Source organism: Seriola dumerili, unplaced genomic scaffold (genome assembly GCF_002260705.1).
Source record: "Seriola dumerili isolate Sdu_G_001 unplaced genomic scaffold, Sdu_1.0 BDQW01000337.1, whole genome shotgun sequence".
NCBI classification, from domain to species: Eukaryota; Metazoa; Chordata; class Actinopteri; order Carangiformes; family Carangidae; genus Seriola; species Seriola dumerili.
Window position 1 is genome coordinate 788,538 of NW_019174592.1, and position 17,039 is coordinate 805,576.

The 17,039-nt window shown below is 36.3% G+C and overlaps 1 protein-coding gene across 1 annotated transcript in view; it reads right to left on the reverse strand.

Annotated features, from left to right (window-relative positions):
* Nucleotides 1-5,959: 5,959 nt before the first annotated feature.
* Nucleotides 5,960-17,039, reverse strand: part of clstn2 (calsyntenin 2) — a 184,231-nt gene continuing 173,151 nt past the window's right edge. Inside the window, exons 16-18 of the mRNA XM_022760453.1 lie at nucleotides 11,279-11,402; nucleotides 6,388-6,572; nucleotides 5,960-6,181 (exon numbers count right to left, since the gene is read on the reverse strand). Coding sequence (XP_022616174.1) covers nucleotides 5,960-6,181; nucleotides 6,388-6,572; nucleotides 11,279-11,402 — 531 coding nt within the window. The remainder of the gene's footprint in view (nucleotides 6,182-6,387; nucleotides 6,573-11,278; nucleotides 11,403-17,039) is intronic.

The following is a 17,039-nucleotide window of genomic DNA, read 5'->3' on the forward strand; positions in this document are numbered from 1 at the left end:
TTACAACCAATAAATATTTGAAAACTGTATCCTACATTAATATTATTATCAGCACTTGCAGATTAATGTACCACTTCAGTCATCTTTTACTTTTTCATCACATGCATCCCAAATCCGTACTGAATATGAATTCTGAGTAGGTGTTGGAGCATGTAATGTGTTCACGCTGTGTTACTGACAAAGTTAAATATACTTAAAACCAATGACTTGTCAGCAGCATGTCTGGCCTCAGTGTTACAGTGGCATTCTGTAGTGTAGTTTCTTGGAAGTTCAGTTGTTTCACCTGATTGACTTTCAGCTCCCAGTCTTGAGACGATGCCAGCAGAACAGAGGAGGTGGTCCTGACAGCTGATGTTGGCTTCTCCCCAGCCCTGACGAAAGCAACGGTCTTTCTCACTGAGCTTTTTAACTTAGGATATTTCTTTTTCTTACAGAACATTAATTCCCTGGAGACACACCCTATCTTCAACTATAGGCCCAAGCTCAAACATCACCGTTAACCTAACCCAAAACTATCCTTAACCAAAACTTCCAATACCAGTTCTTAACCTTAAAATGTTACAGCTTTTTGTCCCCACCATGGAGACGAGTCCCTGTAATGTGACAGTGCAAACACATGTATGTCCCCACAACATGGTTAATAAACACATACACTCATAGCTGTCAACACACACCCACACACAAGCATTCAGTGACTTTAAACTCTAATATATCTACAGTTATGTCACTTGTACATCATTGATTTGTTAATATTGTTCTTTATCTCCCATAATACCTCACTTTTAGAATAGGCGCCACAGCCCAGATGGACCAGAGGGGTTTTCCACAAAGCAGGCTGAGTGAGTAAAATCAAATCTGTGTGAAGCTTTAGATACAGAAGACGCAGATCAATGAAGATTCATTTCTCTTGTTGTGATTGGTCGAGCTGTGTAGCGGCTGAAAAGCAAACATTTAAAAACTGGACTGACTGTAGTTTAAAAGTAAGTTTTTGGATAATAAGCAGCTCCTAGTCTTAACTTGGTTTGACTTTATTTACTTTATCAGCTTATTTCATCTTTATTTACTTGTTGCCATGGTGAATCAGAGCTCCACTGATTAGCTATTCTGTACCTGAAAACTCAGAGTTTTCCATCTCAGGGTCAGTCGACTGGGAGTTTGTTAAACCTGCTGCTCTGTGGAATAACCTCCTCATTACCACATTGGCTGCTGGTGTATTATTATTTGCGGACGAGTGTGAGCAGCTGTGAGTGTCGCTGTCCGTGGTGCTGAGCAGCATTTCACATTCCTACAGATCAGTTTCTAAACTGCTCTGAAAAAAGTCATGAAAACCAAACAAGAGCGTGTACACAGTAGGTTCTCCTCAACATTTGGACCATGAAGCAATAATCACACCGACAACTGTGCAGACTTGTCCTTGATGCTTAGGTTAGACAGACAAACAGACAGCACAGACGCCTAACTCTAGTTGTCTCTCTGTCACTCACATACCTAAGGAGAGCTGCTAAACAGATTTTCATTGTTCTGAGCACAATGACAATAAAGATCTAATCTAATTTTATCTAATCTAATCTTATAAAATATTTTATTTACCTCAGCCTGCAGCTTCGTCTGTGCTCTTATTATAGCATGAGATACACTGAATAAAAGACAGTGTTGAGCACACTAGCTCCTGCTCTTAATTTCCAAATACAAAAAAAAATCAATTTATTTGTCCAACCAGCTCTTTCACTCTGTTTCTCTCTCTTGAGGGGGCCCCCCTGCTGCGCCTTATAAATAATAACAGTAATGCTAACAATAACCACCCCGGGCTTTGACAGTGTGCACATTTTCAGAGCAGAATCATGACGACTCGTACAACTGTAGACACATGATTGAACGCTGCCTCACTGAAATAAAAATAACACTGTGGGACATCAGTATAGAAGCGTAGAGGCGGGAAAAGCCTGCATACTGATGGGGACGTTTTGCACAATTGTAACTCATGTTTGCTGCCCTCGTCATGCTCGTGTGGCCTATTTGATGCAGTACTGAGTCAAGAATAAAAAGTAATCCAGTGGGGATCAGTGCCGCACCTTCCCCTGAAGAGGATAAGCAGTTTAGAAAATGAATGGATGAACGCATTCAATTAAAAATAAATATCTTTTAAAAAAAGTGCCTGTGGCTTTACATGAAACAAAACACTTTTGTCATTAGAGTGTGGCTCTATAAAACAAGGTCAGCTGTTTTCAGAGCAGAGCAAAGTGAAAGCAAAACATGATTTTATCTTGAGGCTTAAACGCAATATTTTGGAGATAATGTTCTCAGTAAAGTAATTTTCAACTTCACTAACGTACAAAACAACAATTCTAAATAATTCTAAATAATTAGAATCAGATTGCACACATTTATCCCGCACTGATTGTAGTTTTTTCCTCTTCTATAATAAGATTTAAAACTTTCATAGACTCCAGAGATTAAATTGCAGCATAAAACCTCCCACAAACCTCTCGCAGAAATGAGACCCACAGCTAGATTCCAAAACAACTTTTTATTGGCCAATTTACAGAAAGTGCTGTAGTGACCATTTCAAAGGAAAACAGACCAAAGAGTCCAGAGAAGAAGAAAAAAACGAAACAAAATAATAAAAAAAAAAAAAAGAAAAGAAAAAAACAACACATTATACAAGGTTTTCATGTTAATTTCACCGTCCTTCTCATCTAAAACAAACATCAGGACAACATTAGGGATCGGGCTGATGCAAAATCCACCAAAAGGGGTGGGGGTGGTGGGGGGTGGGGTGGGGGAAGGTTGCAAGTGAAGAGGTGACGTCACAAGACCAGGTGTCACAGTAGATGAGGAAGACTCTCAAACAACATATGAGATCTTTACATGAACATAGAGCTACAGTATACACATACAGTAGGATCTCCCAGCTACACCCAAGAGGACAGCAGTCTACAGGTTAGAGCAGGAAACGTTCCAGTGTTTGTGACTTTAACCGAACCTTTGATTTATCATTGGCAGACTATCGACCGCTGCACACACCTGTTTTCTTCTGCAGTTTGTCAGAGTCTTTGCTATCAAACAATACACACAGACTGGATTAAGGATGGCCAAAGCCAGAGATTAATGCCCGTTCACATCAAGGTGAAGAAACCTTCGACTGGGGTTTTTTTTTTTTCTGATTATGTCAATTGTGAAACTGCTAAATGCATTCACCTCTCTCTCCCTTTATCTTTAAGTTGCACCAGGCAACTTCACAAGTCGGTGGCCCCAAGTGCTGCTAATGAAGTGGGATTTATGTAATGTGACTTCATTCCCTAGACCTAAATCTTTTCCATTAATGCTGCATTTCATTCAAAGTTAGAAGTTTGGAAAAGTTGAGAGTTTCTTGCAGGTGAGTTGTAATTGCACACTTTGTGCATTCCAGTTACCCAGCTTGGAAAAGAAATCAGGAAAGTTAAGTTTTCTTTACCTTCTGGCCACAAAGGACAGCTCTCTTTGAGTCAGTGGTGTTCGGCAGCATTAGCTAGCTACTTACAGTATAGACTGTTATTGAAGTTATTAAAGTGTAGGGATTATATTATAGGATGTAAAAGTAATGCTGTGCAGCTTTAAAGGTGCATGTCAGAGCCTGACTGATCTTACAGACGGGCTGCTGCTATCAGTCAATTTTAGTGTATGTCAGTCGATAAGTAAAAAAACAAAAAATGTATTGGATGGAACATTAATGGATTTATTTTGGCCACTTGGGGGAAGTCTAAGTTGATATAGTGAATTTATTAGCAAACAGCTGCTAATTTGTGTTTGTGTCCATCTGATGAATGTACATCTAGTACTCACTCTCTTTTAGCTCTGTTTTGATTTCCACCAACTCATGAGAAAAAATATCCGTCTCTTTAGCTGCTAAATGCTTCAAAACGCTCACCAGCTAGTTGCTATCCTTGCCTGTCATTTTGCCGTTTGGCCCTGGGCAGGTAGCACACAGTTATCAGAGCTTTTTAGCTGAAAACAGCTGATGATGAACCAAAACATTAAAGTTGCAAAATGCAAAAGAATAATCTTATAAACGCTAAAATGTTTTGTATAGCTGAGGGGAACTGCAGAGTTGGGTGATAATTCTCTGTGGGTTTTGTCACTATAAACAACACCTTTTACATTACATTGTTATTTTATCTATTATTATTATAAAAAATATTGATTAGTGCAGCTTTAATTTTCCAGGCTTATCCACATACACACATACTTCACTGAATCTTTATTATAGTTCTCTATAATTAAAGCTCTTAATTAAAATAATTGATATTTAATATTTTTGCTCTTTATAGTTGTTATTCTGGTAAAGTTTACTGTTTGAAATGTACAGTTGTACAAGTTGTTGTTGGTGTTGTTCAAATGTTCTGCTCAGTGCAATACTGGGTCACAAATCCTGACGAACCAAAGGCCCCAAAGGGACCCTTATCAAAAAAATATACGTTATTTTGTGTGAAATGTTGTTATCACATTTTTAAAAGTCAAATATCAATATTGGTCTTGGCCTCAACACTTGAGTTGCAGTGGGGCTTTAATGATGACGTCAGATAACTGTGTCTCTTGACTTCCAACTCAAGGCTGCTCCGCTGCATCACTCATCATGGAGAGTATGGATTTCTGACTTTCCAACATCTTTGCAATGCAGCATTAATGACTACTAGGAGTGAGATTGTGGAATTAATAGTGTAGCTTTCCCACTCACTGAGTACTGAGACACACCTGAGAATAAAATTCAATTTGAGCAAATCTTGTGGTTTATACATGGATAGTGAGAGGACTCCCTTCTCTGTTGCATCCCTGCTGTTTGATTTAGACTTAACGAGTCTGGAATCTCTTCGCATGCACATCTACTGCCTACTGACTCAGTCACTGTGGAGGCAGCGGCACATCCATCCAAACAAAACCCAAGTCGCCGTCAGCTGGAATGATTTGAACACTGAGCTAGAAACACACACAGACGACTGAAGGGGGTCGTTTCCGTAAAGACTCTCTAAGGGTTCGGGGTGTGTACATATACATGGAGAGGTGACGTGTGTTGTGTACAGGTGGAGGAGGGTCTCTGGGTGGAGAAAGAGGGGGTGGCGGAGGGGTGGGAGGGTCACCTACTATACTCAATATTTACAAGAAAGGAGCGTATAAAAATTTACAAGGAGACTCCTCTGTCTTTCCCAAAAACCCAGAACTCAGACCCCTCGGCTAGTTCAACATGACGTCTGCGACAGCACACCGATTATCTTTTTTTTCTCTTTTGTTTGTTTTTGAGTACCATTGAAAATATGCTATTTCTGTAAAATCACCTGGCTTTGCCACAGAGGCTAGAATAAAGACTGATAAATAACATGAAGTATACAAACCAAAAATAGTCAGTTTCTTTACTTTTGCAACTCAGTTTTCTTAAATAAAAGACTGTTTTGCATTTTCATGGGACATCAGAAATCTCACTGTGGAATCTGACACGTCAAACTGAATGGATGTTTGCAGGGGTTTAATTGGGAAAATGGGACTCGTACAACTTTATTTCACTAAAGACTGTCGTTGTGGTGTGGACTGTAATGGGAGAGGAAAAACATCTCTCAGGGGAATGACCTAAATTTGGCGAGCTGTCCCTTTAAGAAGAATGAAAGTCGTTTGATTGATGAGCAGTTTTAGTGTCATATCGTTTCTTATCAGCTGTAGAAAATGGGAGGTTTTCTGACAAGGCTATGGTTAAATCATTGCACTGGGTGTGTGTGTGCGTGTGTGTGGGCGTGTGTGTGTGTGTGTGTGTGTGTGTGTGTGTGTGTGTTTCAGTATAGTAGAGATATGACCTAATTTTTAGATCATCAACATCACATAAAGTCTTTTTGTTTTAACCTTCTGATTTGAAGTTTGAGTATGGACGTGTTGCAGGACGTGTGTGTGCGTGACAGTGTGTGACTGTGTGTGTGTGCGTGTGTGTGTGTGTGTTTCAATAAGATATTGTTGTTTTGTCCCAGTTTTGGCCCTTCTTGCTTGAGCGTTGCATCCTGGGTAGCTGGACATCCACTTCCTCCTCGCTGTCGTCTGACTCAGCGCTGGTGATGTCGTCTTCTTCGTCCTCTTCCTCGTCGTCTTCCTCCTCCTCCTCTTCGTCGTCATCCTCCTCCTCCTCGCTGGCCTCCTCCTCTGCAGCCTGGGGCTCCTCCAGGTTCTGTGGTGAGAGAGAGTTTCAGAAACTGATTAGAAATTAGTTTTGAAAGCAAGACAGCCGAATCATTTAATTCTTAATGACCAAGCAGATCATTGATGTACCTTTTATATTCCAGTCACTAACACCCAGTCCATCTTATTTACCTCCTATTTCCCTCCTTATCCCCTCCCTGACAGCACCCTGCCACATGCCTCCAGTCCTCCTACCTCCATTGGGTTGACTGTGATCGTCAGAGCAGAGTCATTCCAGGTCGCGTCCGCCTCTTTAGTCGTCTCGGCCAGCTTGACCTCCTGCTGGTGGGTCAGGTGAATGCGGTAGATGCCCAGCACCACGACCACCACCAGCGCAGCGATACACATGACGATTACCACTGTGGCAGCACTGGGTACGCCTGAAAACAAGAGGAGAGAAGATAGAGAGGTGAGAGAAGCTGGAAAAAAAGAAAAACTGCAGATGTACGGTCAGGGGGTTTTTGTGTTGGGTTGTTCTGTGAAGCTTCTGGCACTTGTTGAGTCTTTATTTTGTTATTTTCAAATGACATTGTCTCTCTTATTGCCCAGCATTTGATACACAATGCCCTGTAGCAAGAGCAAAAGAGACAGTTTGCCAGGCTGATGAAATACATCGGCTACGCTCTAATGGTTGAGGAATGAATGGAAGAAGGGAATAGCTGGGTCGGGGCTGGCAGTGTAGACCTAGGCCAGCGGCAGGCCTTCATCAGTTCAGATTCTTAATCTTAAACAGCAGTTTTGGATTCATATGTTACATGAATTTAGGGGGCTACCTGTCAACTCTGACTTACTGTATGTTTAGCCTTTCTTTAAAGGGGTTATTTGTAAGTTTTTTTCTGCTGCTAAACATGTTTTTTTCTTTTGTTTTTTTGTTGCCGGGAGCAGGTGGTGATGATTGTTGCTTTTCAAGAGCTTCGGCCGTCGTCGTGTTTACAAGACAAGAGGTTATAATTCGCCCGCCCAGCAGCGATACGTCTTCAGGGAAGATCGGAGGCTAAAGTGAGTCGCTATCGGAAAGTGACGAGACACTCTGGGGCTAGCTGGCTGAAATACTGGGAAAGACAAATTTGTCTGCGTCTTTACGAGCTGACAGTAGGGTTTCTGTGTAACTCAGCTTCACCTGTGTCCTGCGAAAGATTGTTCTCAAAGGCCGGGGAGATCATAAAAAAAAAATAAAGTAAAAGAGATCGTCTTAGTCCCAGCACAGTTGAGAAATTGTTATTTCTTAATAAAAAATGAATTGAATGAAGTGTTTTTTCCAGAATCATTTTTCCAATATAAATGTTCTTTACCCACATTCTATATTGACTATTCCTCACGAAGAGAGAGGCTTCTCCAGAGGTCTCTATGGATAAACAGGCAGCCACTGAGCAAACTACTGTGACTGAGATCACATCGCTGGCCAGACTGGAGACCAGTGTGATTGTGTACATGGATGATGAGCTGGAGGGAACGCTGCAGGAGGAAGTGTAGACATCTGAGACAAAGAAAACCCTGGTTCAGGATTGTAATGTAACGACTGGATTACGTGGCTTCTTGTGTGTTTTGTGGAAGATGATGATATGCTGCGTTTGTGTTTCCACTGAGGTCTGAATTACAGCCATGTCTTTGTAATAATACTCTTAAATATAATAAATAAACACTAATCATTTTAACTAATTGATCAGTTTCTCTGTATTTACTGTTAATGTGTATGGACAAGATTTCTCTAACTCTCTTTAACAGCCCAGAAAATATATTTGGCTGACGAGAATTGCTTATAAAGTTTTAGTTTTAGAAATACAGAAACTGCGCACCATTTCTGTAAAACCTGATTAAATACAACACATTTTATTCTCTTTATTTTTAACTGGTGTCAACAGGACTTCATACATAACACCACCCCTCCCTAATCCCAGATAAGTCTATTAGGATTTCTTTTATTGGAATTTAATAACAGGTTGTAAAAGGTTTATCAGGGATGGGAAGTGACAACAAAGATAAGTAATGTCACTAAGCAGGATAAGACATCATATATTATTTTATATGCAAATTACTTTTTGGTAAACAAAAAGAATATATATTCATTCATACATAATTGAAAACATGAAATATTTCCTTGTGTGGTGTAATTCCAATGTTTTGTGATCAATCACATACATGTATCTGTCATCCTTCATCAGATGTGCAAGCCCAAATTGTTTGTTACCATTTCAGTACTTTCCCAGTTTTTAGGTTTTAGTGAGGTCGGATGAAAAGAAAAAAATACTCCCATTTAAAAGAAAAATAGGTTGATTTAATTATATATAATTATTATTATTATTGTTAATCTTACACATTGGGAATTGAGGTCAGTTGGACCCCAAACAATAAAAAAAGTAAATTGTGTCTTCGAAACACAGAGATTAAAGTGCAACTATATATTTTGTTATCAGCCACACCAGTGACGTACAGTATGGGGCTCCAGTGATTGCATGTCGGCATGTCAGGCCAGACTGAAATACAGCGTCTATATTGTGTCAAAAATAATAGTTTTTTCTCCTGTTGTTGTGGCTGAGGCTTGTCTTAGGCTGTTATTATGGTTTTCTGGTCTCTTTGACAGTGATTGCCTTTTGTAACAGCCTATTGATTTTTTGTATTTTTTTCATGTTATTGTACAGGAGGCCTCTTTAACCTTTACATAAAATGGGTCCTCTGTTGATGATTGTGATCTTTAATTATTGTGAAAGTCCCTTTCTTTTCTTATGTCATTTTTCTTTAGCATTACTGGCCTGTCAGAGTCTTTTTATGCTCTGGTTTTAAGTTACAGTGGTGGTGAGTCTCTAGGGATGACAATGTCCCTCTGTCTGTCTGTTGGTCGGAGCTGTTATTGTGACTATAGCCTCTCTTTTTGATTCTATTTTGGTCAGCGTTTCTTCTTTTTAATGTGGTCTATAAATAAATCTGACTTGACGGAATTAATTACTGATTAATAGCTAGACAAAAGAAATCATAGCATCAAACTGTGAGATAACAGGTGGTGCTTTTTGGCTTAAATGTTTGTAATGTCATGGAGTTTTTACCTATTCAGTGACAGAGACACAGTGATGCTCTTTGCCCCTGATTCTTCTCTGTATTTCAACTAATGTAAGATGAAACAAAAGGTTCGACTTTTTTTAAAAGTTGGCTGAAGTGAACTCTCTTGGCTTCCAGTGCTCAAAGGAAAGCACAATAACTTTCTTCATGTTCACATTTTTACTAGAATTAATGTTCAAGGCCTGCTGGCTTAGATTCAGACAAATAAAAACTAAAAAAGGTTAAGAAATTCAACTGACTGATAGCTGTGTGTCAGATACAGATTGTTTCAAATTCAGTTCTAAAAAACTAAAACACATTTAGATTTGGTCTCTGAGCAGTACACAACTGCAAGGGTGTATCATAAGCCCTATTTAGTAGCATAACCACAACATACTCTGAGGGATTTCACTTGATCTAAAATGTTTATTTCTTCTGCTCTGATCTCCAGCCTAGTGAAATAACACGACTTCTCTCGTCCTGCCCTCTCTCAACCAGTCTCTGCTGGTGTGTGTGTGTGTGTGTGTGTGTGTGTTTAATGAACGTGGGTGAGACTCGCAGGGGATTTTTCAGACGATCATTTGATTCAGTCTAGTTCCCGAGAATTTCACACTAAATTCACGCTCTTTGATCTTTCTCAGAGTAAAGCTTCACGCAGCCACTCCGAGTAACTTGGTTGAGTGTTTTCATGCATGCGCACGCGCACGCGTTACTCAACACACAGCGTGATATCATCTGAAACATTCACATGTGCCTAAAAGTCGTCATGGCTGAAACTACAGCTGGAAGTCTCTTTTTTTCATTTTTACATAAGTCTCTGATTTCCAACCACCCGCCCCCCTCTCTGCTCCTCTGACCTCCTTTTCCTAGACACACAGCCCACCCCAACTCTCTGGGCTGTTAACAGCACTAGCCACACAACTCTCCAGGACTGTAAGTAGAATCCATTAGAGTCTGATGAATAATTAAATCTCGTGTGGTAGATTAAGACTAAGGTCTCTCCTCCTCACCGTGCTCTCTTTACTTCAGATCACTCATGCACAGAAGGAGGGGAATAAGAGACTGATGCATCATGTGACAGGGCAGGTTTACACTGCTCTCTATCACTGAGGACCACTGTGTGAGAGCTGCAATCTGATCAACAATAAGAGAAACAAACTAGAAAACAGAGCTGAGCGTTTCGCTTGGATCCAGCCAAGTTTACCTCAGGATAGATCGCTGTCATAAAAACTCTTCACTGGCTCCATTTTTTTTTTTTTTACAGTAGTGGCTCAGCGGCGCGCAGGTTGCTCCAGGGTCTGATTCTTAACACGTCTCCCTCAATCTACGATAGTTTCCAAATGCCCATGAATGTTTTATCAAGCTAGCTTCTACATTTTTTTTCACATTAATTATTCCTCGATGAAGGTATTTGCTCATCCAAATGTCTTACATGCAGGTGCGTTGGGAAGTGTCACAATATCCTTCACGTTGCTCAGCATCACAATTTATTAATTATCCTAATGTTTCGGGCCACCCATCTTGTGTTCCCAGATGTGTGACAATTACACTCTTGTGGGAGTGTCTTTTAATCATTGACAGTGTTTTGTGTATACTCTGTCATGTTATATTCCACATATATCGATACAGGGAAGGGAAAAAATATACATATATAAATATACAAAAAACAAGTGGATATCACAATATATAATCAGGTCTACTGACAAAATTATTAACAGAAATTACAATCTATTAAATGAAAACTTCTGCTTTGCAGCTTTCATAATTCATTCAAATTATGTAACCATATGAACTATTGGTATCTTGAGTAGGCCATTGATAGATGTATAAATTCCCTAAATTTCTAAGAGCATGATGTGCCATGGGATCATCCTGTATTAATGGGAGAAGTCACACAGTTGTTGTCTGACAAGTGACTTCTCCCATTAATACAGGATGCTTTTTTATGAGTTTTTTAGAACATAAATATCACTCACTTGCTCCACCAAAAAAGAAAATGTTAATGCTATGTATAAAGGAATTAGAGACACTTAACTAGTGTGTGTTTTCTTACCTGAGTTGTGGCTGGGGTACAGGCCATGAATCATGGACGGATGGTGGACCACCTGCATGTACTGAGGCGGGGCTATCATGTGATTGACATGTTCCCCAGCCTCTAAGCTGTGCAGTACGCTTACCTGTGTTGGGAACAGATGAAGTAGAAGTGATTATTTTAAAAGTGTTCGAAGTTAACATTTTACAGTCTTATCCATTCACTCCCAGCTGTGTGCCTAAACTCACCTTGACTCATACAGCTGAAATATTCTATCCAAACTAAAATAATAAATAAAGATCCTAAAAGTCCAGATTTTAAAACAAGGCTGTGAGAAATAAGAAAGAGAATGCATTTACGTCTTTTGGGGGACAGGGTCAGCTCAATACAGGGAGGTGAAATGTTAACCTGATTCCACTCGATGCCCTTCAAGGTTTAAACTATGTTTAGTAAAACATTTTGTCCACCCCCTCCCACAGTAAACAGCAGAAAATGTATAAACTGGTCAACTCTCTGTTCAGACTGGGGTCAGGGCCCTGACATATCGAGCTGATTCTGATGTTTCTCATGAAGCACGAACAGAGTATTACAGGTGGAGAATGTGTGAATGTCTCTGACTCCTAGAGAAGCCTGACTCACTGTTGGACAGTTCAGGGTAAGGGCGTAAGTTTGCAAATGGATGGTAGGGACATGTCCCTAATAGTGTTTTTGGAGGACAAAATTGTCCCAACCTTTATTTAAGTGAATTGAAGTTCACACTATGTTTGGAGTGAAGTCATATATTAGATCGATCCAATGTACACTCCAAGAGGCTATGTCTCCAAGACAACCAATTAAGGGCGGGGTCTAGCTGAAGGCTCACGTCATGTGAGAATATCATGTGTATACGTTAACTGATGTTATATAACAATAGCAGAGCTAAACATAAAATGGTGGATATATCAAAGAATGAGTTTAATTTCTGTCGAAAAATCCCATCAAAATGTCAAAATGAATACTATGACTTTTTTTATGCCTTACTATACAATGACTTTTTGTATGACTTACTATGACTTTTTATGCCTTACTGCACTATGACATTTTAATGTCTTGCTATACTATGACCTTTTATACCTTAATACACGGTGACATTTTTATGCCTCACTGTACTATGACATTTTTGTCTCACTATACTATGAGGTATTTATGCCTTAATATACTTTGGATCACTTATGAGGTAGCACGGTGACTGAGTGCTTAGTAATGTTGCCTTACAGTAAGAAGGTTTTTTGAAAATTTTATGCCTTACAATACTATGACGTTTTATGCCGTTTTTATGCCTTAATATACTATGATGTTTTTTGACGATTGTTTGCCATACTATACTTTGACATTTTATGTCAAGGTATACTATGACGTTTTTTGACAATTTTGTGCCTCACTATACTATGATGTTTTCTGACGACATAATGCCTTAATAGTATACTATGATTTGCCTTTTTTATACCTTACTATACTATGACCTTTTATGCCATAGTATACTATGATGTTTTTTGACAATTTTATGTTTTACTATACTATGCCGTATTTTAATGTTTTTTTGACATACTATACCATGACATTTTTTTGCTTCACTATAGTATGCATATTTCAACTGGCAGGCAAAGTAGTCCAGTGGTTGGAAGTGTTGCTTCTCAATACAAAGGTTCTAGGTTCCAATCCCAGTTGAGAAATTTCTGCAGGAGTTTGCATGTTAAACTTGTGTTCTGTTTGGGTATTGTAAATTTTTTGCCTTAATATACTATGATGTTTATTGCCATTTTTATGCTTTGATATACTATGACGATTGATGCCATAGTTTACTATGACGTATATTGACGATTTTTTGTCTTACTATACAATGACGTTTTTGATGTTTATATGCATTAATATACTATGTCGTTTAATGCCATAGTATACCATGACAATCTTTGATAATTTTTGGCCTCACTATAGTATGATGTTTTTTTTGCCTTATTATACTATGATGTTTGATGGCATAGTATACTGTGATGTTTTTTGACAATTTTATGCCTCACTATAGTATGATGTTTTTTTGCCTTATTATACTATAACGTTTGATGCCATAGTATACTATGACGTTTTTTGACAATTTTATACCTTATTATGCTATGATGTTTTTTGACAGTTTTTTGCCTTACTATACTATGATGTTTTTTTGGCGTTTTTTCACCTTATTATACTATGACAATTTTTTTTTTACCATTTTCATGCCTTAATATACTATGACATTTTAGGCCATAGTATACTGTGACTTTTTTGAATATTTTATACTTTACTGTACGATGACATTTCATGCCATAGTATACTTTGACGTTTTTTGACAATTTTATGCCTTATTATACTATGACGTTTGATGCCATAGTATACTATGACGTGTTTTGACAATTTTTTAGATTAAAATACTATGATGTTTTTTTATGTTTTTATGCCTTATTAAAATTTGTTGTTTTTTCACATTTTTTGCCATACTATACTATGTCATTTTTTTCAATTTTCAGGCCTCAATATACTGTGACGTTTTTATATCTTATTATATTATGGTGTTTTTATTATGTTTTTATGCCTTATTAAAATTTATTGTTTTTCACATTTTTTGCCATACTATACTATGTCAGTTTTTTCAATTTTTGACTTACTATACTATTTCATTTTTTTTCAATTTTCAGGCCTCAATATACTATGATGTCTTTATTTCTTATTATACTACGACGTTTTTTGATGTTTTTGTGCCTTATTAAAATTTGTTGTTTTTTCACATTTTTCGCCATACTATACTATGTCGTTTTTTCACTTTTTTTACCATAATAAACTGTCATTTTTTTCAATTTTCAGGCCTCAGTATACTATGATGTCTTTATATCTTATTATACTATGACGTTTTTTGATGTTTTTGTGCCTTATTAAAATTCGTTATTTTTTCACATTTTTCACCATACTATACTATGTCATTTTTTCACTTTTTTACCATAATAAACTGTCATTTTTTTCAATTTTCAGGCCTCAGTATACTATGATGTCTTTATATCTTATTATGCTATGATGTTTTTTGATGTTTTTATGCCTTATTAAACTTTGTTGTTTTTTCACATTTTTTGCCATACTATACTATGTCGTTTTTTTACATTTTTTTGCCGTACTATACCATGTCATTTTTTTCAATTTTCAGGTCTCAGTAAACTATGATGTCTTTATATCTTATTATACTATGACGTTTTTTGATGTTTTTGTGCCTTATTAAAATTTGTTGTTTTTTCACATTTTTCACCATACTATACTGTGTCGTTTTTTCACTTTTTTTTGCCATACTATACTATGTCATTTTTTTCAATTTCCAGGCCTCAGTATACTATGATGTCTTTATATCTTATTATGCCATGATGTTTTTTGATGTTTTTATGACTTATTAAAATTTGTCGTTTTTTCACATTTTTTGCCATACTATACTATGTCGTTTTTTCACTTTTTTTTACCATAATATTCTGTCATTTTTTTCAATTTTCAGGCCTCAATATACTATGACGTCTTTGTATCTTATTATACTATGATGTTTTTTGATGTTTTTATGCCTTATTCAACTTTGGTTTTTTTTCACATTTTTTGCCATACTATACTATGTCGTTTTTTCACATTTTTTGCCACACTATACTATGTCATTTTTTCAATTTTTAGGCCTCAATATACTATGACGTCTTTATTTCTTATTATACTATGATGTTTTTTGATGTTTTCATGCTTTATTAAACTTTGTTGTTTTTTCACATTTTTCACCATACTATACTATGTCGTTTTTTCAATTTTTTTTGCCATACTATACTGTCATTTTTTTCAATTTTCAGGCCTCAGTATACTATGATGTCTTTATATCTTATTATGCTATGATATTTTTTGATGTTTTTATGACTTATTAAAATTTGTCGTTTTTTCACATTTTTTGCCATACTATACTATGTCGTTTTTTCACTTTTTTTTACCATAATATACTGTCATTTTTTTCAATTTTCAGGCCTCAATATACTATGACGTCTTTGTATCTTATTATACTATGACGTTTTTTGATGTTTTTGTGCCTTATTAAAATTTGTTGTTTTTTCACATTTTTCGCCATACTATACTATGTCATTTTTTTCAATTTTCAGGCCTCAGTATACTATGATGTCTTTATATCTTATTATACTATGACGTTTTTTGATGTTTTTGTGCCTTATTAAAATTTGTTGTTTTTTCACATTTTTCGCCATACTATACTGTGTCGTTTTTTCACTTTTTTTTGCCATACTATACTATGTCATTTTTTTCAATTTCCAGGCCTCAGTATACTATGATGTCTTTATATCTTATTATGCCATGATGTTTTTTGATGTTTTTATGACTTATTAAAATTTGTCGTTTTTTCACATTTTTTGCCATACTATACTATGTCGTTTTTTCACTTTTTTTTACCATAATATACTGTCATTTTTTTCAATTTTCAGGCCTCAATATACTATGACGTCTTTGTATCTTATTATACTATGACGTTTTTTGATGTTTTTGTGCCTTATTAAAATTTGTTGTTTTTTCACATTTTTCGCCATACTATACTATGTCATTTTTTTCAATTTTCAGGCCTCAGTATACTATGATGTCTTTATATCTTATTATACTATGACGTTTTTTGATGTTTTTGTGCCTTATTAAAATTTGTTGTTTTTTCACATTTTTCGCCATACTATACTGTGTCGTTTTTTCACTTTTTTTTGCCATACTATACTATGTCATTTTTTTCAATTTCCAGGCCTCAGTATACTATGATGTCTTTATATCTTATTATGCCATGATGTTTTTTGATGTTTTTATGACTTATTAAAATTTGTCGTTTTTTCACATTTTTTGCCATACTATACTATGTCGTTTTTTCACTTTTTTTTACCATAATATACTGTCATTTTTTTCAATTTTCAGGCCTCAATATACTATGACGTCTTTGTATCTTATTATACTATGACGTTTTTTGATGTTTTTGTGCCTTATTAAAATTTGTTGTTTTTTCACATTTTTCGCCATACTATACTATGTCATTTTTTTCAATTTTCAGGCCTCAGTATACTATGATGTCTTTATATCTTATTATACTATGACGTTTTTTGATGTTTTTGTGCCTTATTAAAATTTGTTGTTTTTTCACATTTTTCGCCATACTATACTGTGTCGTTTTTTCACTTTTTTTTGCCATACTATACTATGTCATTTTTTTCAATTTCCAGGCCTCAGTATACTATGATGTCTTTATATCTTATTATGCCATGATGTTTTTTGATGTTTTTATGACTTATTAAAATTTGTCGTTTTTTCACATTTTTTGCCATACTATACTATGTCGTTTTTTCACTTTTTTTTACCATAATATACTGTCATTTTTTTCAATTTTCAGGCCTCAATATACTATGACGTCTTTGTATCTTATTATACTATGACGTTTTTTGATGTTTTTGTGCCTTATTAAAATTTGTTGTTTTTTCACATTTTTCGCCATACTATACTATGTCATTTTTTTCAATTTTCAGGCCTCAGTATACTATGATGTCTTTATATCTTATTATACTATGACGTTTTTTGATGTTTTTGTGCCTTATTAAAATTTGTTGTTTTTTCACATTTTTCGCCATACTATACTGTGTCGTTTTTTCACTTTTTTTTGCCATACTATACTATGTCATTTTTTTCAATTTCCAGGCCTCAGTATACTATGATGTCTTTATAT